At 32.8% G+C, this 27,022-nt stretch overlaps 4 protein-coding genes across 4 annotated transcripts in view; 2 read left to right on the forward strand and 2 right to left on the reverse strand.

The window, feature by feature from the left end:
* The first annotated feature begins 1,081 nt into the window (after window positions 1-1,081).
* Window positions 1,082-2,633, forward strand: LOC106319197 (zinc finger protein CONSTANS-LIKE 5-like). Its single transcript, XM_013757454.1, has 2 exons — window positions 1,082-1,934; window positions 2,017-2,633. Exons 1-2 carry the CDS (start codon window positions 1,212-1,214, stop codon window positions 2,362-2,364), a joined length of 1,071 nt encoding a protein of 356 aa, XP_013612908.1. The 5' UTR covers window positions 1,082-1,211; the 3' UTR covers window positions 2,365-2,633.
* Window positions 2,634-8,750: 6,117 nt separating this feature from the next.
* On the reverse strand, window positions 8,751-11,808 carry LOC106316439 (probable receptor-like serine/threonine-protein kinase At5g57670). The gene is made up of 10 exons (XM_013754330.1): window positions 11,580-11,808; window positions 11,382-11,500; window positions 10,969-11,087; window positions 10,746-10,867; window positions 10,362-10,661; window positions 9,927-10,181; window positions 9,675-9,832; window positions 9,353-9,568; window positions 9,103-9,252; window positions 8,751-8,994 (listed from the first exon to the last, which is right to left on the reverse strand). Exons 1-10 carry the CDS (start codon window positions 11,719-11,721, stop codon window positions 8,842-8,844), a joined length of 1,734 nt encoding a protein of 577 aa, XP_013609784.1. The 5' UTR covers window positions 11,722-11,808; the 3' UTR covers window positions 8,751-8,841.
* A 7,507-nt stretch (window positions 11,809-19,315) lies between these two features.
* On the reverse strand, window positions 19,316-20,134 carry LOC106316054 (protein GLUTAMINE DUMPER 3-like). The gene has a single exon (XM_013753917.1). It carries the CDS (start codon window positions 20,042-20,044, stop codon window positions 19,601-19,603), a length of 444 nt encoding a protein of 147 aa, XP_013609371.1. The 5' UTR covers window positions 20,045-20,134; the 3' UTR covers window positions 19,316-19,600.
* A 5,680-nt stretch (window positions 20,135-25,814) lies between these two features.
* The window catches only part of LOC106315016 (probable serine/threonine-protein kinase At5g41260), an 8,414-nt gene continuing 7,206 nt past the window's right edge, over window positions 25,815-27,022 (forward strand). The window contains exons 1-5 of the mRNA XM_013752797.1: window positions 25,815-26,096; window positions 26,187-26,395; window positions 26,474-26,609; window positions 26,690-26,823; window positions 26,927-27,018. Of these exons, the coding sequence (XP_013608251.1) occupies window positions 26,015-26,096; window positions 26,187-26,395; window positions 26,474-26,609; window positions 26,690-26,823; window positions 26,927-27,018 (653 nt within the window). The 5' untranslated portion in view covers window positions 25,815-26,014. The remainder of the gene's footprint in view (window positions 26,097-26,186; window positions 26,396-26,473; window positions 26,610-26,689; window positions 26,824-26,926; window positions 27,019-27,022) is intronic.

The following is a 27,022-nucleotide window of genomic DNA, read 5'->3' on the forward strand; positions in this document are numbered from 1 at the left end:
CAACCGTCCAAACTCCAAATATGAGCAAAAAGAAACATATTTGACTATTCACTAATGAAGAAACTCGAAAATATGAAGTTTGTGATTATGAAAATGAAAGTTATGAGAGTTTTTTAGATGTAAATGTAGAAGAGATGAGAGGAAATGAAGTTTTTTGGGTTAGAAAGAGAAAAAAAGTGGTTGAAAATTGAATTCTTGAATTTTTGAGCTCAAAAATGGTGGTTCATGGTGGTTGGAAAAATTGATGATGATGGCATTTTTGTAAATAAGAAGAAATGGTTAGGGTGTATTTGGTTTTTTGTTAATTTCGAAATTAATAAAAAATTAAATAAAAATGATAATTTTGTGAATAATTCAAAAACATATGGATAGTATAAAAATTTTATTGATGAATAGTAATGACAAAAAAAAAAGGTTGGTTTTGGGTTTGACCAGAAATTGTGGGTTGGTTTTGAAAAACACCCTAAAACTAATGTAAGAGACACGTTTCAAAAAGTTAACTAATGTATATACACTAAAATCAAATATATTTATTTTATTTTATAAAAATATATTTTAAAATAGAAAAATCTAAAAATGATTTTTTTTTGTAAATTAATAATTTTATAAATTAATAAAATTAATAAAATACCAAAGTCCCAACATTTTTAATTTGTAGAATTTTTTCTGCATATAATATATGTAGACATATATATTTGACATTTTTATTTGGGTTGAAACGGTAATTAGAATTAACTTATCAGTTATCACTACAAACACAACCACGGTTAGTTCAATCGGTAACCAAAAGTAAAAAAACTGCTGGTTTTTAATCCGAAGTTAACGATTTAGAATTTAAGATTAACAAAAACGAAAATGTTTAGCACAATTTCTTCCTTTTCTGAGTTGCATTATTCAGCCTAATTCGTTGATTCATTTTAGCTGCCAGCCTAATTTTCGTTTATACGATTTCTCATGCGTAAGGAAACAAAAATTAAGTTATTAATTAAAATTAAAACGTATTTTCATGTGGATGAGATTATCCCACGTGTCAAGTAACAATTCGTTAAGACATACTGTGGCTGCTCTGTCTGACTGGACATGACAAATCATCCAAGCAAATCAAATACCCAATTCTCACACATTCTCAAAGCTTGAGTTCCAAAAACTTCAAAGAGAGATTTTTTCTCTCGTGAAAGAAAGAACGAAAAGAATATTAGAGAGAGAAGTTAATGGGATTCGGCTTAGAGAACATCAAATCAATCTCCGGCGGGTGGGGCGCGGCGGTGCGTTTCTGTGACGCTTGTCAATCAGTATCCGCAGCCGTGTTCTGCCGAGTTGACTCAGCTTTCTTATGCCTCACTTGCGACACACGAATCCACTCCTACACGCGCCACGAGCGCGTGTTTCTCTGCGAAGTCTGCGAACAAGCTCCCGCCGCTGTCACCTGCAAAGCCGACGCCGCCTCTCTCTGCGTCACCTGCGACTCCGACATCCACTCCGCTAACCCACTCGCTAGCCGCCATGAACGCGTCCCCGTCGAGTCGTTCTTCGACTCAGCTGAAACCGCCGTCGCCAAAATCTCAGCTTCGACGTTTGGGGTCCTCGGGTCGTCTGCCACCGTGGATTTAACTGCCGTTCCGGTGATGGGTAACTCCGACGAACTCGGTTTGTGCCCGTGGCTGCTTCCTAACGACTTCAGCGAACCGGCAAAACCCGAAATGAAATCTTCTGAGTTCATGTTTTCTGATTTCGATCGACTCATAGACTTCGAGTATCCAAACTCCTTCAATCATCAGCAGCCGCATAACAACGCAGGAGCAGACAGCCTTGTCCCCGTTCAGACAAAAACAGAGCCTCTTCCGTTGAGTAAAAACGATCACTGCTTCGACATAGATTTCTGCAGATCAAAGCTCTCTGCTTTCACCTACCCAACTCAATCAATCAGCCACAGTGTAAGCAGCTCCCCTCCGTTAAACTCCTCTGAAACTTGCTTAAAGTCTGAAACTTTCACTTAACTTCGATCTTTGCTTTCAGGTTTCGACTTCGTCTCTGGAATACGGCGTGGTTCCCGACAGAAACACCTCGTCGGAAATCTCGATTCCGTTTAACCGGAGCACCACCACGATCACGGCCTCGACGGCGACCACCGGCGATCAAGCGAGCTCCATGAACAGGGAGGCTAGGGTTTTAAGGTACAGAGAGAAGCGAAAGAACAGGAAGTTCGAGAAGACGATCCGTTACGCTTCAAGGAAAGCTTACGCGGAGTCACGGCCAAGGATCAAAGGCCGGTTCGCGAAACGTACAGAGACTGAAAACGACAACGTTTTCTCGAGCCATGTTTACGCTTCAGCCGCACAGTACGGCGTCGTACCAACGTTCTGATTCTAATCTACGTTGGAAGTCTTAACGAATCATCACCTGTATACTCCCCTTCCTTCCACCGTCGATTTTACCGTTTGGTGTATTGTATTGTATTATCATATAGTGAGTCTCTTACCCTAGACAAACAATTTATCCTTTCTACAGCTTCGTCGGTTTACTTTTTATTTTACCGTCTCTCTCACTGCCACTGTAAGACTGTAACTTTCCTCTCCGTTTATGAATGCTCTAGCAAAAGTTTTATAAAATAATATAATTTGGTAATTAGAATTTCTCTATTGGCCGATGTTGTCTCGTGGTAAAAGTGCTAATTTCGACTCTAACAATTCTGGTCGTGTCGAATACGATTCGAACAATTAATTAATGCCAAATACGATCTCAATTCCAATTATAATTCAAAAAAAATTATTTTAACGTTTTTTTTTTTTTGAAAAGTATATTAACTTCTTAAAACGTGCCTAAATCTACATTGACTTTAACATAAATTAGTCAACTGTTAACAAGATAAAACGACGTCGTTTTGATATACAAGGAAAAATGTCAATTTCGACCCCAACAATTTCAGTAGTGTCAAGTAGGACCCAAACAAATGGTCAGTGCCAAAAACGACCTCAACTCAATTATAATTTAAGAAAAACTATATAAACTTATTAAAATGTGTCTAAATCTACATTAACTCTAACAGAAGTTAGTCAACAACTAACAAGATCGTCTTTTATATATATATTAAATATGTTCATTCTAAAACTTAAACCCGGGTCGGGATACCCTTTTAAAGGGGGACGCTAACAACTAAACTAAAGTAACTTTTTGAAATATTATTAAAAATTGAAATTCCCCATTATATAAACTACTATTCTTCTTCATCTTATCCAATTTAAAACATTGGTGATTGCTTTTATATATTTTAGTTATTGTTTAATATGTCTAATATTTTGTACAAGATATCTTAGTGAAAGAAAGGTAAAAAACCTCTTAACAATTTTGAACAAAATATCAAAAATATATAATATTAACCTTGACAAATAAAAAAAATGTCCACCTAAGTTTTAAAAAGTAACTTATATAAGAAAAGTTTATAAATAAATTCAAAGTTTTAAGTATATTTAAGATCGTATAATAATAAATATTTTATTATTTATATTTTAGTAAGATATAAGTTTATTACAGATATGATAAATAAAAAATATGTTAATGCATTTATATAAATCAGAAACAAATATCATTAAAATTTTAAATTGATAAGATGAAGAAGAATACTAGTTTATATAATTTTAAATTTTTAATAATATTTCAAAAAGTTACATTTATCTAGTTGATAGTGTGCCCCTTTAAAAGGGTACCACAACACGGTTTGAGTCCCGGAATGAACATATATATATATCAAAGCTACGTCGCCGTATCTTGTTAACGGTTGACTAACTTCTGTTGGAGTCAATGTAGATTTATGCACGTTTTAGAAGTTCATGTAGGTTTTCTTAAATTATAGTTAAGTTGAGGTCAGTTTTGGCATTGACCATTTGTTCGGGTTCTATTTGGCACGACTGAGAGTGTTGGGGTTGAAATTGGCACATTTCCTCGTATATCAAAACGATGTCGTTTTATCTTGTTAACGATTGACTAACTTCTGTTAGAGTCAATGTAGATTTAAGCACATTTTAAGAAGTTTAAGTAGTTTTTTCGAATTATAATTGAGTTGAGATTGTATTTGGCACTGATCAATTGTTCGGGGCCGTATTTGGCACAACCTAACTTGTTGGGGTCGACATTGACACTTTTCTCTTGTCTTGTCGCTATATTTGTTAACGGAGATTAGGTGGAGTTTGACTTTTTAATTGTTTACATGTACCTCAAATCCTTATAAAGTTTTTTTTTTATAAACTAAAAGGGTTAAATCCGGATCTATTAAAGACACAGACCTAAATTCCGGATGGGAGGTGCAACCCACGGATGGATCATCTTCCGGATATTCAAATGGACCGTAAGCATGGCCCCATATCCGCGTGGCCACATGTGGAGCTAATAATTTCACACTAGAGGAGAGTCGATCCCTGGTCTGGACCAATATGGTAAATCTTCCTCTAGTGGAAACCACCAGACCACCACGACGTGGTTTATTAAGTATTTTGTTTTATAATTAAATTAAATTAAATATAACGATAACCGGAATTTGGAGGTCGATAAGACTTGTACATAATACAATCTTGGTTAGCTTAATTATTTACGTTGCCTTTCATGCAATCTTTACGTATATGTAAAACGGACGATCCAATCTATACCGTTCAAAGATATATGTTTTTTCTCCCGTTGAGTTAACTACTCCAATAATTTGAGATTCGTATATACTAGTACTATATATTGCATCTTCCAATATCTCTGGAACTTTCGCAGAGTGATAAGAGTCGGGCGAAAAAGTTCGATTTTTCGGGAATGGGTAGAAAAGTGGTGAAAAATGCAGTTAATGGTTTTGTCCGAAACTTCATAGACTTTGCCTTTTGAGTTTATGTAGAGCCAATCTTATCTCTATGCAATAACGTGATTATTCATTATTGTCAGATAAAGTCAAAGTCAAAGTCAGTTGGAACGGAACTATGATGTTTTGTCGTAAGTGATCGGTGATTTTCTGATTTGTGCTATCTCCAACAGTGATTATATATTTGATTCTATTAAAATGCGAAGTAGTCGATATTTTCAGTTAGTATAATGATTTTATACGTCTCATATGATGTTGCATCATTAATTTGAGTTTTCATAGTTTAAAAGTTATGTCGTAGCTTCCTTGCAATTAGTTCATGACTTCTGTATACATATCATAATGAATTTGCTAACTACATGTACACTTGCATTCTTGTAAGCAGATAGTTACATCTATAAAATCTATATCAAGTTTCGTGAAAGTGAAAATACCCATGATTAGTAATCTGGATTACAATAGTTGAATGAGACATGTGCCGTCCAATAGAGACCTTGATGCAATGGGCATTTTAGGCATGATATTTTTATAGGAAGTCAGCTTAAGATATGCAAGTAGTGGGTAGGAAATGCTTTGGCTTTGGAGCCACATATATAAAATCATAATAACGTTAATAATAGTGCATTAGAACAAAGTTATGACAATACATATAACTAAAGCAAACAGAAATCAAATAATTAAAAGTTTGATGTTGAGTGTCACGAATAAATTGGGTAAGTACGGTGGGTTTTCCCACAACTAATCTTGGATTAAGCTTGTTAGGTGAATTCTACCAAACTCATTGTCTATTATATATTAATCTTATGCTTATATATTAATTAAGCTTATTAGTTCCAATTCAGTTTCAATCTGGTTTTGTTCACACATGTTTAAGTCTGCATGATAGCTCTTATAACTCCTGTGTAAATGTATATTTCATTGTAGTTGTCTTATAGCTCAATCCGCTGCTTGTTCCCTTGACCTTTCATTCACTCTGATGCAACTCCAACAATGAGAAACCATATAAGTTTCTAAAAGAACAAGAATATTACTATTATAGTTAGTAAATTATATATATTTTTTAAGTCAATAAAAACACTAATTTTTTTTTTACATGATGATATGTGTATTTTGCTTGGAGTTATTAATAGGTTCTAAAAACCTCTAAGTTTAAAACTTTTTGTCTTTTCTCTTATTTTTTTTTAAATACTTAAAATCCCTCTTCATATTCATTGTCGGAGATACTCTTAGATCAATCATCTTTGTTAAAGACAATGGACTTAGAGCACCCTCAACGGGCAACATCTAAAAGACAGTTTTTAATCCTAATAATAATAATAATTTTATTCATCCATAACTTTTTTGTCAATTTTTTTTTAGTTAAAAAAAAAGTAAACCAGTCAAAGATTGACAAATGGCAAAATGAGTATCAGAGGCGCTTCTTACAGGCTTATTTTTAGAATTGCCTCTTGCTTTTCTTTCTGTTTTATCATTATTTTTATATTTTTTGGCTTTAAGAACCCTATTACAAGACCATGTTTATCCCTAAGAAATCTATTTGGGTTTATTAGATTTTTTTTTTTAAAATAAAAAATTAAAAAGCAAACCAATCGCGGACCGCCACGAGCAGAGAAACGTGATTTCCAAGCGAAGAACACGTGACTTCCTCTCTGACTTTTATATGATTGGCTCATGAGCTTTGGAAGAAGAGAAACGTAGCTTCATCAAGCTACGTAGAAGAAGATAAACGAGGCTCCAACATGCTACTTGTGATATACTTCATCAGCTTATCAGATGCAGGCTGACAAACGTGGAGCCCGCGAACAGCGTAAAAAACTCACTAAAATCGATTCTTAATTAGTAATTTTTGTAACCGATCTTTAAAAGTTTTTTGTGGGTCCACGCACTAAAAAATTCACTAACGACCCTAGATAAACATGCTCTAATCTTCCGTTGGACTTGCCCTTATATTATACCTGAGAGAAGTGAAACGAAGTAAACAACAGCGCATGTATTAATATAGAATGGGTTGACATAAAATATTAATATTTGTAAATAGTCAATTTCGAATTATAGGACCATGGCAATATAAATGAAATTATTATTCAGCTGAAGTCTCTCTAAGAAAGCTGTGGTTACACAGTTACTTTTGAAAATGCAATCTGAATATCTCACTATATTTAGCGAGATTCGAATGAATTTACATCTCAATCATATTGAAAGTTCATAAATTTTTATCGATTATTTACTTTACAAGATTGGCGACACTATATTCTCTATAACAAAATACTTATATATAGACTCTGAATGTTATAAGCCGCACTGCACCGTAGTTAGTAGTAACAAAAATTTCTTTTTATATATACCTATGGATATATATATTTTTGTTATTATTATGACTGCACCACAGTTGTCTTGCATATTGCCATTCAGACTCATATTTCAGATGACATGTATAGAAAATATTAACAAATAAGTAATAATAACTTTATATTCATGACTCATGAGTTTTGGAAACCTTTTCTTTTGTCAAACCAAGCAATCTTTAAATCATGTAAACTCCCACCAGTATTATACAAAAAAGAAGAAGTAATAAAGACGCACAATGTCATACGTTTAAAGGGAAAAAACTTGGTAACAGTTGAACCAGTAAATTGGGATGAAAAGATAATTATTTGTTGGCTCCTTGAAAGTGGGACCTGCGTGGCCCAAAGAGGGTTCGACATGGCGTGGGTCGAAGAGGGGACAAGTGGAGGGTCCGACCACACCCTAACCACGTGCATCGCCGGCCCAAGTGCTTGTCTCGTGGTCCACTTCTGCACCGTATCCCATATCCTAACAGTTCCCATCTTCCACTTGATGAACATACTGTTAATGCAAAAGGCTAATAAAGTGAATTATCATACCCTGGCGAAATTGTTTTCACATGTCTAGCTTATTTCTGTTAAGAATTTACTTGAAAGTAGAACTCAGGACAAGAAAAAGCCAAACTATCTTTTGGCTTCAATGCCAATATAATTTTTTTTTTTTTTGCTAAAAATATATAGTTATATTTAATCTAAACTAATGTATCAAACTATGTCATTATTATATACAGTGCCAGCCCTGATCTAAAGCTGGGAAAAAATAAATTTTAGGCGCCAAATTATACTATATATATATGGGCATCACAAATACCAAAAATTGCATGTATCCTAGTGGTTGTGTGCTGTTTAACATGAGTTAAAAGTGCTTGGTTTGAAGTACATGGAGCGCCAAAATTTATTTTTGCTTTAGTCAATAATTTAGATTGGGCGGGTCCTGATTATATACATGTTATTACAAATTCCATCAACGAGATTACCAACAGAAAAAAACAAAAAAAATTCCACCAAGGAAACTGTCATTATTTACGTCCATACATAGCTTTCTTTTCTTATTGAATTTTATGTTACAAATCCCACCAAAAAAACTGTCTCTGTTTAGATCCATGCTATTGCTTTCTTTTCTTATTGGATTAAAGTGCCACTGCTTTTATCTTCTTTTATCAAATCACTTGTTTCCGATAACGACAAAAAATCATGTATCTTATTCTATACACACATAACAAATGTAATATGATATTTTCTTAATCTAAAAGAGATTTTTTTCTAAAGAAAGGTGTTGGGATTCGTTTTGGCTAACCGTTAATTGATTTTATAGTACTCTTTAGTCCTTGTATTTGGAGTTGCTTTAGTTCTTTATATTAAAAAGTGAAAATAGAGTATTTTCTAAGTTTTGTGTGTAATTCTGTTACTAAAATTTCTTCAAAAAGGAAAATAAAATATAATGTTTTTTTATATTTAATTAGTTGTTTTTACATCAAATGGTTATTCTATTATTTAAACTTAAGAAGGTATATGATTAGTAATTTATTTCTATTAGTTGTGAAATTTGGTACATGATGGATGATCCCCTCAATTTTCATAATGATACAAAAAATTAACAGAAGAAAAAAATCTATGAAGAGAGATAGTAGATACTATTAGATTTAAAAAAAAAAACAAATATTAAATGGAAGAATCCAAAGGAACATCATATCCGAGTAACATAGAGTAGTCATCCCATTCATTATTATTCTCATCGCCATTAGTCATATCCTTAGGCATTCTCCAGCTCTTTGCAACCTCAGCCTCATTCCCATTTGTGAGCAATTCTAATACCTTAATTACACGATACAAAATCACAAAACCAAATCCATTTAAATCCACTTTTTGGATCGTTTGGCCCCTAATATATAAGATTTGATATTAAATATGCATGTAACCAACCTGAGTCATGGTTGGTCGTAATATCGGTGATTGTTGGACACAATGTGAGGCTGTAAGGACAAGCCTATTCATCTGCTGATCATCATACTTTTCTTGCAGTTTCGGATCAACCAACTCTCTTGTGTTACCTGTCTCCAACGCCGGCTTGGCCTGTTAGTGATAAAAAGTCAACAATGAAATCTGTAAGTCAACGACAGAGTTATGTTTCTTGTCTTCCAAGGCAAGTAAGTAAGTATGAGTAGAATCATACCCATAAGAGAATGTGATTATGAGAGGGATTCACCGGCCTTCGTCCACTTATGATTTCAAGAAGGAGAATACCAAATGCGTAGATATCAGTTTTCTCGTCTACGGTTCCTTGCATTAAGGACTCTGGTGCTAGATAACCGAACGTTCCTTCAACAGGTATAACCGCATGGTGAGTCCATTTGTTAGGCAGCCATTTCGCCAATCCAAAATCAGTTATCTGCTCAACCATAATCACATCCAGTTTTCACACACACACACATATATATATATATATATATATATATATACCAAAACCGAGTTGCTTGCATGACAAGAAAGCTCACCTGCGGTTCAAAATCAGGTCCAAGTAAAACGTTGGAAGATTTGATATCACGGTGAATGATCCGATGGTTGCAGCGTTTGTGAAGATAATGAAGCCCTCTAGCAACTCCAACTGCAATCTTGTACCGTATAGGCCAATCCAACGACCCGTTTTCCTTCTCTGTTCCGATTAATTATTCAATGTTAAAACTAATAGTCTTTAGAATATGATGATAATTTAATTACAACATGAAAGTTATATGAAGTTAGATTACCGTGTAAGGCGGAGTACAAGTTTCCGTTCTCAGAGAACCTGAAGACAAGATAGAGACCTCTCTCAACACAACAACCTAAGAGAAGGGCAGTGTTGGGATGAGAGACATGACTTATGATTCCGAGTTCCGTAAGGAACTCTTTTTCCTTGATCATGTCACCACTCTCTTTCGTTAATCTCTTCACTGCGATTCTTCTCCCATCACATAGATCTCCTCTGTACACTTCAGAGTATCCTCCTATACCTACTATGTTCTCTACAATTCAGCCAAACGCATAGATTATGTTATTTTACTTATTTTGCTACAAAAAAAAAAGTTTCAACCTCTTTTTTTTTTTTTTTTTTTTTTTTTTTTTTTTTAGTTTCAACCTCTTTTGTCATGGGTTGATGCATTTGCTCCAAAAATTTTAAATTTTTTGGTCCCTTAAATATGCACCTTGATCAAAATCTTTTGTGGCTTTAGAGATCTCGTTGTAAGTAAAGCATTGGATTAGAGGTTTAGGGTTGTTCTTAGTCTCGTTTCTTCTCCATTTCCTCAAAGGAGAGTTCATGATAAGTGAAGATATTAATCTATAGGGAGACATCGGCCTATGTTTGGGTTTGTCTGAAGGAGAAGCGACGCTAGAAGAAACCATTGAACTGATGAAACTTGAAGCATCATCGCCTGAGGAGCTAATCAGATCTCTTGATAGAATGCTTAGTACGCTGCGCGGTGAATACTTCTCACTCTTTATGTCTGATAATAACATAGTTGTTAGTCTTTGCATCCTATGAATAAATCTTAGTACCAAACATAAACGAAATATTATTATAATCTAACCTCGAGAAATATCAGAGTCAGAGTAGCAATCTTTATGCTGTTTTCTTGGGTTTCCGACAAAAACAATAGAGCAACTTGACGGAGCAAAGTCCGAGACATACCTTGTGATCTCATTCCATATCCTAAATCAAGAAAAACAGAAACGAGTTATTACTACAACTACAAGGTTGTGAATTGGAACCATGAGTTTCTAAACTTAACCGGAAAATGTCCGGTTCATTACCTGAATGCGTGACTGGTTGGTCGGGAAAGAACAAGATAGTGAGCAGAAATTGACTTGACTTCATTGATTAGTCCTCTTCCGATTTTTGAGCAAAACCCTACCTTGGCTTCCAAGTTCACCTATTAATTAGGAAAAATAAATTTTGATTTGACCAGAAAAAGAAGAAGAATATACCCGTTTGTAATATATATTGCTAACGTTGTGATATCATAATTAAGTAATTAACGTTGTTCAAAACCGATGTTTTTAACTTTATAAATTTTCTAAAGGATTTGAAGTTTCAGTTCTCTGAATTTTGAAAATTATAACGTAATCCGGGTTTTGTTTATGGTAAGTCTATCCAAATACGGTTTGTTTCGGTTTAAAATCCTTTTATGCGCCAAATAAGGAAAATAAATAAAATTTGGTCGTACTTGGTTTTGGCAACAAGTGTAAGCGAACTCTCCAAGCATGGAGATAACATGAGCTTTGGCACGGCGAATCTGAATCCTCTTCTTCTTTTTCATCGGAATCTTTTTTGGCTCTTCACCAACTGCAACAAGGACAATAGTTTACACGTTATTAGGAGGTGAAAAAAAAAAACAGAGGAAACCAGGTATATACACACTTACCAAGAAGATGAAGAGCAACAATTGTATCATTTGGTTTAGCAAGAACATTGATGGCCCAAGATAGAGCGTTTTGGCTCTCGTCGCGATCCAACGAGATTGCCACAAGGATCTTGTTACTACCCTCTTCTGAAGAAGTTATCATTTGTATTTGTTACTTTGTCTCGCTCTAGTAAAGGTTGGAATATTTGAGAACACAATGATTCTTTTATACGCTTGAAGAAGAACAAAATGTTTTCTTTCTTGAGGAGATAGTAAGAAAAACATAGTCGTTTCGAGATTAATAAAGAGTGTGGAAAAGAGATGATCATTGCATGAGATAATCATTAGCTGTCTATATGAGTCTTGACGAAGAAGCATAAAGCGCAATAAGCCCAATGATATTTTAATCAACTTATATTTAGTTATTTATTGGCATAAAAGATGCTAAAAAGGAAAGTTTAATTAGGGTTGAGGGTTAAAAATAATTTATTTTAGTGGGTCATTTTCTGTATTTTAATTTAGATTCTTAATTTGGAGTTTGTTCAAAAAATAGTAATTTGGAGTTAAAATTTGATATGATGCTTGTCTAGTTGTTTTCAAAATAGTTTAGAGTTCAGTCATGAATGTGATTGATGTAATAAGAGTGGCTTGTTAGAGTATTTCTTAAGAAGCCATTAATTAATATATTAAGAGAAATTAAATGTTTTGAACAAAGCATAAAATAAACTAAAATATCATAAACGGTTTACAAACTTGGAAAAAAAATTTATAGGTCAGAAAAATCAACAGAATGTTAATCTAAACTATACCGTTAGGGTAAGTCACTAATCAAATTAATTCTAGTCTAAAGCTAAAAACATATATATGCTTTAATAATATGTATTATATAAACAATATGTAGATTATTAGAGACAATGATGGACTCTGAAGTGAATGTGGTTGGATGATTTGTGATGTAAGCAAAGGTGAAGTGGCAAAAGGATGTTTCTTGTTCTTGGTTCTCAGTGGTCTCATCTCATGCTATTGATTCTGTCTTCCTGACAAAGCCATTGTTGCTCTTTGGCCGTTACCTTATTATATCAGCTGAGCTTGTTTATAAATCATATAAAGGATGATTAGATGGTAGTTTGGGATCAATGATTAAAAAATAGGTAGCGAAAAAAGTGAAATGAAAAATTGTTTTCAAAGAGTTGGTAGAGGAAAGTGTGAGCCATAGAAGGCAATCCAGAAGAGGGAAGATATATATTTAACTTTTTCAATGAAATAGACTTTGAGAAGACATTAAGGTATGACTGGTTTTCCCACTACCACACGCAAACGCAGCTTTTGCGGTTGTTGGCGTTTGGCAACAATCGCTCAAACCGCTCCAAATCGCTTCAAACCGTTCCAAACCGTTTTAAACCGCTCTAAACCTCATAAATTCAAAAGTTGGTTCCAGCTAGCGTTTGCGTTCGCGGGAGGATAATTTTTTTTTAAAACAATATAAATACAAAAATAAAAAATATTCAATAAAAAATTTAAATTGAAATTATAAAAATACTAAAATATATCTATTATACTTTAATTAATATTATAAAAACTTAAAATAAAAATATTTTCTATAATTTTTAAAAAATTAAAACTATAACTTTCTAAATATAATTTTTATATTTATTATAATATTATTATTTTTGATATTTTATAATTTTATAAAATATAAATATTGTTAATTTATTATTTAACCGCTTCTGCATTTGGCTGTTAGCCAGTCATAAGTATCCCGCAAACGCACAAATTTCTAACCGCAGAACTAGTCGTACAAATTTCTTAAAGCCGCTAGAAACCGCAACCACTCGCATCCGCAAACTCCCGCAACCACAACCGTTGCGTCTAAACCAGTCAGGTCCAACTACAAGTACAACACTATAATAATATGCAGTATGCAAAAATGAATTAAATAGTAATAATAGAAATGAACCAAAAGGTACTATCAACAAACAAGACGTTGAATCATACAATTACATGTGAAATTATGGACACGAGATTACTTGGCTTTGTTTGACTTATACTACACAACACTAACCTCCGTACACATCACACACACGTGTATTTGATCTCTCAAACTCAGGGTCATATAGTTAGGCCAACATTAAAATATAATTTTAACGATTTAATACTTGATATTTTGGGGCTAAATCATTTTTGGATTGTCCTTCGGCCTGATCGTTCTATGGCATTGGAATATTTTAAATTTTTTACACAAATAAACCATCTTTTAATTGAAAATGTAACATCTACTCTATTAATTGTATCATTTAATTCATTTTAATAAATTCTAATTGACACCCCCTTTATACTAATAAAGTTGACCGAAAATGCTCCACAATATGACACCTTAACGAAGGCTATTCCAAAATGTGACACGTGGTGTTGTTTTTTCACTTTTTGTTTCTGAAAAATGAGTTGTCTACTTATGAAACTCTCATGTTGCATTTGATTTATTTGTTTGGGTCTATCATTATTCCAGAATCTCAGCCCGGAAGTCTTCCTTCTTCGATCATGTATAGTCGGAACAAATTATCCAACAAAAACTGTTGGTTTACATAACGCATTCCCCCTTAATTCAGTCAACCACTATAATGATCTCATTAATGTCGTTCTCATCACTACCTCCACTCTCTCGCATTCATTAGTTCACTCACACCGCCATGGAAACGTTTGAAAACTACACCTATAAATATAAATACCATAGTTGGATTCACTAAAAATCACAAATCCCATCAAATCATTTCACATTCTCTCTTCTTATCAAAAAAATAAAAATTTGCATCCTCTCTCTGCAGTTCAGCTATCTTCAGTGGCCACAGTGACTTACTTCTAACTGAATTGAAAGCCGAACGTTGTCCTAAACCAGTCGATGTGCGATTGCTCCTGTTGGGGAGGCTTGGAATGCGAAGAAAGAAGGTGAACTCATGGGTGTTGACATGCTCTTGGTAGATGAAAGGTAAATGCAAAGAAGGTGAGATGGATGGTTGGTAATTTCAGGAGGCTCTATGGTGACTCGCGGTTCATGGACCATGGCAAGTATGAAGTATCGCATGCAATAACATCAACCCCATAAAAAAATTTCCATAACACGGCTTCCCAGATATCATAAACATTCACTCTCAAAATGAGGGCACAACACAAAAAAAAACACAATCACACATAATTTTTCAAAAGATATTTACAATGAGGGTTAAGTTTCGTGCCTCTCAACACACACTATTTGCATAACAATATTACGCAACAAATAAAAAATTACAATAAAAAAATATGCAAACAAAAAATAACAAAATATGTGACACCACTTACTTTTCAACTATGCGTGCATATAAATTAAGAACTGAAAACCGAATTGAATGCAACAAAAAAGACAATCCAAAACTAAACAGAAATTCACAAACAATCGAGCGGTTTATATATTTTTGAAGATGAAAAATCAAAATCGTATCATAGAACCAAATAAGAACCTAAAATAGTAATTATATTTAGTTATAAAATTACCAAAAAATTAAAATATTATTCATAAACAAATAACCGAAAATATGAAATAGAAAAACATGTGCCACCATTGAACATGTGCAACAAATAAATACAATAAAAATGTGCAAACAAAAAATAACAAAACATGCGCTATCACTATCGTTTCAACTATGCCTCGGCATATTAATTAAGAAAAAAAAAAGCCGAATCTAAGTCGACAAAAAAAATGAATCTGAAAAATTTCACAAATAACCGAGCGGTTCATATATTTCTGAAACTGAAAAATTAAAATCGTGTTAGAACCGAACAGAGGACCGAATGAGTACATAAAATAGAAATTATATTTAGTTTTAAAATTACCAAAAAAAATAATATTACTAAAATATGAAATATCTGAATATTTATTTATCCAAAATATTTAAAATTATTTGTGTTATCCGAAATAAAAGAATTATCCAAATAGTTTTTGTTTCAATATTAAAATTTATCTGGATTATCCGATATTAAATCCCAAAACTGAAAATATCTGATTTTTACGCGAATTATCTAAAATTAACCAAAAATCAGAACCGATTTGGAACCAAAAGTTTATTGGAAATTAGTTGGTTCTTACGATTGGTACCCGAACTGAACTAAACCAAAGACTAAAATAACAAAACCAAAACTAAAGAAAGTTTCATAAATAACTGAATGGTTCCTATTTTCTAGAACAAAAAAAAACAAAAAACCGAGAAAAACAAATAGGAACTGAACTGAAAACTGAACATTCATGGATGGTTTCAAGTGCTTGGGACCAATTCAGCACATATCTAAAAAGACATAAATTATACTTAATGATAAATAGTATATACAGTAGAAGTTTTAAAAGAATAAACAAAAAATTTATAAAATAACTAAACCAATAAATATATACAAACAGAACTTATGTTTAACCGAATATAATACATCTCGCGCGAAGCGCGGAAATACCACTAGTATACAATATAACTGACTTATTGACTATTTTTTATTTCAAGCTTCACACAATTGGAAATGTTTTCAAGATAATAAAAAAATATTGTAAGATAGTTATATTAAAAATCACTCATTGAGTCATGGTTGACTGGTTTGTTGTTCACTAGTTGAAATGTTTATCACAAAAAATTGAGGAACTATGTTAGAGTTCTCTCAATATGATTTCAAACATATATAAACTTTGTGTGGGTTCATTAAACAATAAGAATATCCGCTAATTCTTCCACAAACCTTAGAATCTAGTTTTAAGTTTCGTTTTGAAATACCCGATTATTGAAAATTTAGTTTAGTTATGGTTAGATCAGTGTTGATCCAAACTTATTGTTAGCGACAAAGTGAATACAACTAGAGTCGGCCCAATTGAAACTCAATCTGAGCCAACTTCTTTCACGACATTTTTGGGAACTTTAATAAAGGGAGAGAGTTTTCTCACTCCCATAGAGTTAGAGAGAGTCAAGTTTTCGAAAGTTTATTTGCTACAACATTTTCAAAAGAAGAGTAAAAGAGATCAAGACAGAAGGGAAAAAGCTACTCAACACTCGAATGTTGTGAAGGATTCCTTGCAATTCAAATGTTGATCCATTAGACTTGATCATGGTGTTAAAGTTTTTGCAATCTAAGAAAAATTCTAATTCACTGTACTGAGAAGATATTGCCTCCAAAAAAGCAGCTTTAATCGCAAGAGTTTCAACTGTCACAGCCGAAGCCACAAAGTATCGAGACGCAGCTTCTTTCACGATCTAATAACCAATTAAGTGCGATATATCACAAGATGGTTCAGAAACACTGTAACATTTAACATCCACCCTCAACATGTGTTTCCTGCTGAGACTTTGTGTGTCTTAAAGTTAAATCTAATTAAATTTGTTCCATTTTCATGTGTGGAACAATTGTGATGATGATACTTTTTTATTAATCAACATGTGTGGATAATTCACTATTATAGTTTGTAATACGTTTTAGTTATCATGAATAGATTTTGATTCGCGCTTTGAAAGCACGGATTTGATTGTTGGGTAAAAAATATTAGTTGATATTAACTACTCTTTTTTAATTATCATCCACATATTTAGGTTATAAAGATAATTATATGTGTCCCCTTAGTTTTATTTAGTGTTGGTCCGGATCCGGATCCGCCGTTTAGGGCGGTAAACCTAATGACCCGTATATAATATATAATCCGGTTTGAATTTAATGAAAATCTGTTAATTAAAAATTCAATAAAAGCCAATAAGAATCTTAAAACCTGTCATTAACATGTGACTTGACACAGGTTGATCCAGACCCAAAGAAATTTGATAATATTTTAAAAGCTTTTGACTAAAGATTTTATATTCTCTTAAATATTACATAAAATTAAATAAATTTTTATTTTAGACTTTAATGAAATTTTTACTATTCAAAATAATGAAGAAAATGATATTACAGAAAACCAAATTTATTTATATATCAGTATTAGTTTAATTTTGTTATTTCTATTGCTTGAGTAATATGTTTAAAGATGTTAGAGAAAACCAAAATTTATTTAATTAAGTACCGTGATTTGTTTCTTGTAAATAAAATCAACGTAATGTCCTGGATATAAACGAATCTTGGATTATATCTTCCTTTAATTAAAATCTTACCATATACTAAATTATAGGATAAGTTGTTATTAATATATAGATTGTAGTTGTACTAAATATATTATATAATATTTTTAAAATTTTTACCTAGAATCAAGTTTGGTCCAACTCTGTGCTCCTGTTTTAATATATTGACTAGGATAAGACATATGTCTTGCACAAAGTGAATTTATATGAAAATTATTAAGAAATATCGTATAGTTAAATAAAATTTATATTCTTCATCAAATTATTTTGCCCTTAAACAATTTTTAAAAACTTTATTGTTAATTACATAATTTTTTACTGATGTGCTGATCTCATTTTAAAAAATATTTTAAGTAAAAAAATCACTTATCGCATAAGAACCTAACGTTTAGACCGAAGAATCTTAGGTCTACTATTTGGTTACAATGAAACTATGTCAGCTCGGTTTTAGATCATGATTTAGCAATTTAAAAGTTAATTATGGTTACGAGAAGTTTACGTTCATGTGCCAATCCTATCTATCTTCAATATTTTTCTCATTTTTGTGTCGTTTTTTTTATTTTGGTTATTGCACAATATAAATATTGATTTTTGAGTTTATTCTTATTTTGTTATTTTATTTTGGCCTCAGATTTAGAAAATGTTTAAGATTTAAAATTATTAAAGAGATACATACTTAGGTTAAGATCTGCGCCTTGTGCAGAATAAATATTTTATATTTATTACTTATTTTATATTTTTCTGCACATTATGAAATAATAAAATAATAATTATATATTTAATAACTAAAAAATTAGTTACTATTATGTAATAAATCGGTGTGCGTATATAAATCTAACTATTTCTCTGGTTTATTAACTATTTCTCTGGTTTATTCGTAATATATACGGGATTTGAAATTGCAAACCAATGGACATTTAAAGAAGGCATAGCTAGGAAGTAAAAGAAAGTAGAAACCTAGCTGGGGAGCTAAGACTACAAGATAAGATGTCATAGGAAAAAAAGAAACGGAGGGATATTAACGTCTTTCTCAAAACCTATAAATATCCTTATAATTAACATATAGAAATATGCTAAAAATGAAATAAGTTACACAACTAGTAATTAGCAAGAGTATGAGCATCAAAAGTTGAAGAGGGAAGTTCTCACACATCCTAAAAAAAAAAATTATAATAATAAAAGCTGGTGAACTCATCTCGTTACGCTCCTTCCGCATAAATCCGGGTCATTACTGTTTAGCGGGCTCTACGTCACGTGGCGGTCCGCTATTGGCCAGGTTTTTTTAAAAATTAAAAACAAAAAAAAATCAAACTAAAGATAAATAAAAAAATAATTAAAAAATCAAATTGTGAACCCCAACCCGGGGTTCTTTAATACGCTTGCTCTAAAGGCCATTGATTGAAGGCTTGAAGCTAACTGCTTCACCTCGCCGCATCAGAGACACCTATGAGAATTTACTTCAGTCTATCTTCACACGTGTTTTTGGTGTTGCCTTCAATTTTCTAACCTGAAGACTCTGCCGAACCACTTGTCACATTAATCCCACGGAAAAACATGAAGTAGACTTGACCATAACAGTACACTTTTTTATCATATTGTCACAATTTTATTTTATTTTTACATTTGTAGTTAGAAAAATCACAAACATATAAAATAAATGTTCCATTGAAATTTGAGTCTCAGGAATTTTACATTTTCCGGAATTTTCCATAATAACTTACAAATAAAAAGGCTAAACAAATTAATGATGCAAAAGCTTAGATTAAATAAACATTGTTAATCAGAATACAACCCAATTCCATTTGCCAGACTCATCATGCAGAGCTCTGGCCTGACCCGGTTAACAGAAGCAACCGGGTCAGATGCATACAGGTTCTTCAGAACTGTTCAAAATAGATGATCCTCTGTTTGTCCTTTTACATACTCTGTTTCTCAATGTGTCGCACCGTTACTTTCACTACTCTGCCGCACCACCTGATCATTACCCTCCACGTCATCACCATCTTCATCTTCATCATCGTCACACGTACAGCTTTTTTCTACCGGCGTCGCCAAGTAAGTGGGGTTCACGTCTCCGGCCATAATCACCAAGAACTTCTCTGGCAAAGCTACAGCCTTCACCTCCTTCTCAGGTTTCGCATCTCCAGCTTCAAGATCTCTATCCCTGCTCTGATTTTCCTCACCGTCGAGATAACCGGAGAGACGCCAATAAGAGCAAGCGAGGATTAGAAGAGCAAAGGCGATGAGACCAAGCATCGCAGCTAAACCACCGAAGAGATAAGGAACCGGTGAATGCCACGGCGAGTGAGGTCCTCCCATGGCTGTTCTGTTCCCGTCTACGTTTTCTCTTGGAGCGTAATATTGTCTCCCTTCCATTTTCTTACACCGAGAGAAAGAGAAAGAAAGAACAAAATAAGTGGTTTTGAGATTTTTTTTTTTTTTACCTAATAGAAAATGTTTTGGTTAGAGGAGGAGAAATGTGACGAAAGGATTTATAGAACAGGAAAGTTGTTTTTGGTTTATATATTTTGATTGATTTAAAAATTCATATAGTATTTATAAATCCAAGTAAAATATGCAAATCCGGAGGTTTTTTCTCGGATTTGAGTTTTTGTATTTTTAACTAAAAAATTCAAATAAATCTATTATTAAATCAAATATATTAGTAAATCCGTACGATTGAATAACATTTGATTTGATATAGAATTTATGAATCATTAAACTAATAACACATGATTTTAATACATATTTGAAAATCATAGAACCAATAACACTAGATTTAGTTCGGATTTTCAAATCCATTAAAATACAAAAACCAATAACCCGTACTAACTAGAGAGCAAGCCAGTTAACGTTGTGGATTGTGTGTGACGTATAATCCATTTTATTATTTTGCGTATTGGATTCTTTTTGGTTCATTAGTTTTTTTTCTTTTCATTTTGAGTGTTTTGGAAGACCACTCTCCCATCCATCTTTATTGTTTTCAATCTTTATTGTTTTATAATAAAAACCATAAAATAGAAATAGACTTTTGTTCCAATGTATTTTTTTTTATAATAGAGGACTGCTATATTTTTTATACTAAAATAATGTTATTTTTTCTTCTATGTTTAAAGATAAAAATTAGCATTGTTATACAGTAGAAGAAAATATAGCATTATTTAGTAGATAATATATTTGGCAAAAACACATCTCTATTTCTATTTACAGTTTCTTTATTAAGTATTAAAAAAAGAAATGGGTTGGAGATGCTTTGATGTGAAAAAGAAAAAAAAACGAATTCCGTTTACGTTTATCAATCATCATTCATGATGATTGTGTGGAGTCGTGACGTCATAACTATGCTTTGTATTCTTCTGTCCCGTTTGCTAAAGTAATTGAGGCGATGTAAAAGAATGTATAAACATCAACAAAAATTTATATGAACTCAAGAAGTTTAGATAAAATAAGTTTTGCTATTAATGGAGATTTATATTTGATGTATCAGCAAACACTCTTAATCGAGTAGTAATTTTTTCTGTAACATTTGCGGTTGTAGAGATTTTAAATTCATTTACAGTTTGTCAGTTTCTAAAACATACAGCTATTTCCTCAGTTTCTAAATTTACTTACATGCTTGAAATATATCACATGTTAATTGTTAATTTATCTTTTTCTAGAGTTATGAAAAGATATGATTATAAGAAAAATTCACATCAACAATTAATAGTGACTTCTTTGTATTTACATTCGTATCCAATAAGAAATATCCATGTGACACCTAAAGTGTATGCAGAGATTCTAATTTTATGCGTATAGATAAGGTTATGCATGTGTATATAGCGAGCCGTCTAGGTATGAGTTTGCGTTGGTTAGTTAGGTGATTAGTTGGGACCCAAATTAAGGTGGTGTGTTTCTTAATCAGTATTCCTTACTGCTTTGCAGCTTAATTAGTGGATGTTTTCCGAAAATATCTTAGTATCAATCATTTTTTTAAAGATAAACAATTGTTTGAACCGAGACCGTCGATAAACTAGTAAAGAGAAAAGGATGAGTTATCTTCGGTGGATCAAGACAAAGACGTGTTTTATTAGATCAAGTGAACGCTCAGTCGTATTACAAGGAGGAGAAAACAAGGAAATGAACCGGCGAAAGCTGGTTTGCCGGAGAATACAAGTCGGCGAGAATAAGATGTAGAACCCTAGTTTCTAGCCGAAAGTAAGTGTGTGGTGATTTGCGGATCACTTCATCGTTGTCTCTCCTCCTCCTTTTATAGACGGTCTTCTGTTGACCTAATTCGACTTGACGTAACGGGCCTTCTCAACGATTGGGCCGAGGTGTCGGGCCGCTGAACCGAGTCGTCGAGCCGAAGACTTTCGGTCGTTCGTTCTACCGGCTAAAAGTAGTCCGAAGTCGAGTCGGCTACTGGCTCGCGAGTCGACGAGACGAGCTCATCTGTTTTGATCATGTGTCAGGACAATTATCATGTGGACCTTTTGGGAGGTCAGACCCATACCCAACAACAAGGGAATTGTAATATATGTAATCACTAATTATAACACCTAAGCACTGTTATGTAATAGATAAATAGCAACCAACCATTCAGATAGTGTCGAATCCACTGAAGCAACCTCGAATAAACTATGGCATGACTGTATGCTAATATCTGCGTAGTAGTATGTTATGCTATAAATAGTCGCACTGTTTAAGCAGCTTAAAATCAACGAGGCATGAAGATAGATTCTAATTAGAAGGGGAAATTTTTTATCGATGATAGATAACTAGTGATCCTCTGAACTATTTATACATTGATAACATATATGCATGATTCTACAGAAAAGGGAATAGAAAAACACAATCAAACGAAATACGGATTAGACCTTGTCTAAAGATCAAACACTCACATGTATTTTTTGTAGATATTTTTTCTTTAACAAAATAAAAGTATATATTTAATAGGGAAATTTGATCCAGTAATTAAAAAAACAAATATTTCACCAACTTCTCTCCTTTTCTTTTTCTTCCTATCTCTCTCCCTGCCTTCTTACTACAAATCTAATATTTTCTCCAATATAGTCATTCATCAAATTTACCCTATTTAATAAATATCAACATAAAACGCAAGCCTCAGTTTATTTTATTCAACTGTTATGACTGAAACATTTTAAATTGTTTACTTCAAGCCAGATCAATTTAATCCTAAAAACAGAATGAATGAACGAAACTGTTTTAAATTTATAAATCAAATCGATATAATCTAAAAAAGATGATGTAAAATTGAATTAAAACCTCATTAAACTATTTTTGTAATTTCCAAGAACTTGAATTCAAACCTAATTTAAAATGTATTTACTTATCGGATAACCATCCAATTTCCCCAATTGTATTTTTTTGTTACCATAGATCACGTAGAACGAAAAACTTTTTTGATGAAAAACGCATATGGCAGCTCACCCAACACCATTGTATGCTTCAACAAGTGACTATCGGTTTTATGATTAAGAAAATCTTATGTAGCAGAATGATCACTCTAAAAGAACATACCTAATATTAAAAAGGAAAAAAGACCATACCAAATTTTACTAAGAGTTTGACTAAGAGTTCATTAATGCTTTTATACTGGGATGTCTAGGGATCAAATCCCAGAAAACGCAAATTATGCAGATTATGGAAAAAAATAGTTACAAGAGGTCTTCAACATGGTGCATGGCGTATCATCGAACATGGATCTCATAGAATGGCTCGAAGTGATGCAGTCAGACGTGCATTCTCATATGATGGTAGAATTACCGGCTGTAAAATCGTCTATGTAATATTTCTCATCGTTGTAATAACATAATTAATCAGACGTTAAAAAAAATTACGTTTAAATATTATTTTAGTGTAATTAAAGGAATACAATATATAGGTATATACACATTAAAAAGGGAAAGTGCAAAACCAAACGGAGAAAGCTGGAAACAACATATATCAAACCATATCCCTCAGGGGTCAACTATCTCATCAATGCTAACTAAATATATAACTTGAAGAATATTGTGAGAAAACTAAAAGGGTCCCCCACATTGTTGCACAGTCTATTTGGATCAAACTTTATTTTAGACATGCGCATAATATCCATAACCCGAAATCCGAATCGAACCCGAACCGAAAAACCCGATCCGTATCCGATCTGAAATGTAAAAAATATCTGAATGAGTCTTGTAAGGTGGTACAAAACATATCCAAACCCGAAGTGTTATTAATCGAACCCGAACGGGTAACCCGAAAAACCGAAAAAACCAAAAAATCCGAAAAAAAATATCCTAAGAAACCGATCTGAGTGTCCAAAATAATATACAATATAATTATATGAAACATGAATATATACTCCAAATATTCAATTTCATATTTATTTTGATATGTTATCTAACAATAAATATTTAAAATTTAAATAATTACCTTAAATACTTAATTATATATAAATAAATATATATTTCTTATTTTTTACTTTTAAATTTTAGATTTTATTTCGGGTATATCCGAACCGATCCGATATAACCCGAATCCGAATGATATATGATTACTTTATGGGTTCTATGATGTGATACAAAACCGATCCGAACCCGATGTGTTATATCCAAACCCGACCCGTAGTTGTAAATTTAGTAGAATGGGACCTAAGAAGTGTTATAAAAGAGAACCGAAATCCGAAAAACCCAATCCGAACGCCAACGGATATCCGAACACCCAGGCCTACTTTATTTGGTCAAGTTCCTATCATTTGCATTTTCCTGTTTAGTCAAACACATTGAGAAAAAGATTAGAACAACTGAAAACAACACAGCTCAGTCTTTAAGATGTTCATATCTTCCACATCATCAGCTTGTTTCGGTTCTAAAAAATGATATAAGCTACCGTTCAAGTTTTACTCAACTCGTTTTAAGACATCATAATAATGTATATTTTAAGAAAAAATGTTAAACTTTGTGTGTTTACTGTCTGATACTATAGTTAAAAATCACTGACTGTTATAAGATAAACTTTGAAATGATCCTCCACTCCTTTACCAACTCAAGCACTATGATCATCTACTCATCAAGCACTATGATCATCTACTTATCAAGCACTATGATCACCCACTCATTTACCAAATCAAGCACCATCTTTGATATTTTATGTATTGTTGCTCACTATAAATACCATCACTCATCTCACTCTTTTGTACACAATTACATCTTCTTCTTCTTCCTTATAATAAACTCTTTCTCTCATATTAAGTGTTATTTGCTTCCTACGGGTATTGAATTCTACTCTTATTTAAATTTCCCGATACTATAAATTATAAGTTATTTCATAACAGATTCAGATTCCGATATGTGATAAAGTAAACTTGGCAAAACGAAATTTATAAGAAAATGGGATTTCGCCGTGTAATAAATTATACACATAGTTGTTAAATAAAAAATATATTATACACATATGATGATTGATAGTATATATTATATGTCAACAAAAGCTTTTGACTGGTGTTTAAAATGCTCTGTGGACCTCTTTCGTTTTTGTTGGGTCACCGATCTGCGTCATTTAAGCTGGAAAGTTTTCTTGTGTGTTTAAATGCGCTTATATTATACGTTAATTAAAATGGTAAAATTGTTGATCAAATCCACATTTCAAAATCTGTTAAGGCACGTATTGGTGAACACAAAAATCTTATAAGTTCAAATATTTAGAGTTAACATGTCTTTTTAATAAATGTATACAGCTAGATATTTTTAGAGGTGCGATCTACAATATTTTTAAAACAATGTATTTTGATTTATAAAAATACACATACTTTTATTTTTGATTTAGGGTCATCATATCAATGTTTAAAGCTTTTATGATTTGGTGGTTTTAGACTTTTTTTTTATTTTTTATTTTATTTTTTGATAACGGTGGTTTTAGTACATCTTTGGTCAGCGTAATGCAATATGTTAATATACTATGTTCATTTAATAAATTCCAGTTGAAAAAGAAGTTTTGAAAGTGAGATGATACATTTGAATATCAAATAAAAAACCAATAAAATATCGTTTAAGCGGTGTATATGTAAAAATACCAGTAATATATAATACAAATTGTTTTTTAATGAGATGCTTAATTAAATATCCTGCCTTTTTCTCATCAGTGTCTTCTCCACTACGTGCGCAGTATAAATTAGCTCCCACAGTTTTTCGTAGATTCCTTTTTCATCGAGAAGCAAAAAGAAAACACAAAAACAAAACCTTTTTTAATCTTTCTCTCAAGAAGTGACTCAGACTCAGGAAAAAAGGGTTTTTGCTTTCCGGGTTTAACGAAGTAATCTTCCATATCTCTTTTGATTCGAAGCTTTTTTCAAAACCCAAAATGGGACCTCGTTGCTCTAAGCTATCTCTCTGTTGGTGGCAAACACATCACAAATCATCTCTCAACGACGCTTCTGATCTAGGTTTAAGTATTAAAGTCTTTTAACTTTACCGCATTTTCATTCTCTCTCTTTCTGCTAACAAAAGTCGAGTTCTTTTTTTAATTCCGACAGATAACGGAAATGACGATTCGGCGTCGTTTAGTGAGTTCAGCTTCGACCAACTACGAACCGCTACTTCAGGATTCTCAACGGACAGCATCGTGTCCGAACACGGCGTCAAAGCTCCAAATGTCGTGTATAAAGGCAGGCTCGAAGATGAGCGATGGATCGCTGTTAAACGCTTCAACAGATCCGCTTGGCCTGACACTCGTCAATTCCTTGTACAAAGTTGCTTCCTTTTGCTAACATTAGTAACTCTGCAGTTGCTTAACTGTTTCCATTTTGATTGGGTCTTTTAGGAGGAAGCAAAAGCTGTGGGGCAGTTGAGGAGCGAGAGGTTAGCGAACTTGATTGGTTTCTGCTGTGAAGGAGATGAGAGACTGCTCGTTGCTGAGTTTATGCCTTTTGAAACTCTCTCTAAGCATCTCTTCCACTGTAAATCTTTTCATCCATTTTTTTTTAAAAAGAGATTAGCAACAACACTCTACTTTTTTTTTAATTTGTTATATATGCAGGGGATAGCCAGCCAATGAAGTGGGCTATGAGAGTGAGAGTGGCTTTGTATCTTGCACAAGCACTCGAGTATTGCAGCAGTAAAGGTCGCGCTTTGTACCATGATCTCAACGCTTACAGGATCTTGTTCGACCAGGTCCACTTCTCTAGTTTACCCATCATCATTATTAACTCTATAAATTAATAAATTACCATAGTCTCAAACATTATTAATTTATAGAGTTTTTACTGTATTACAGGATGGTAATCCGAGACTATCTTGCTTCGGTCTTATGAAGAATAGTAGGGATGGGAAGAGTTACAGTACTAATCTGGCTTTCACACCTCCTGAGTAC

Source organism: Brassica oleracea, chromosome C9 (assembly GCF_000695525.1).
Source record: "Brassica oleracea var. oleracea cultivar TO1000 chromosome C9, BOL, whole genome shotgun sequence".
NCBI classification, from domain to species: Eukaryota; Viridiplantae; Streptophyta; class Magnoliopsida; order Brassicales; family Brassicaceae; genus Brassica; species Brassica oleracea.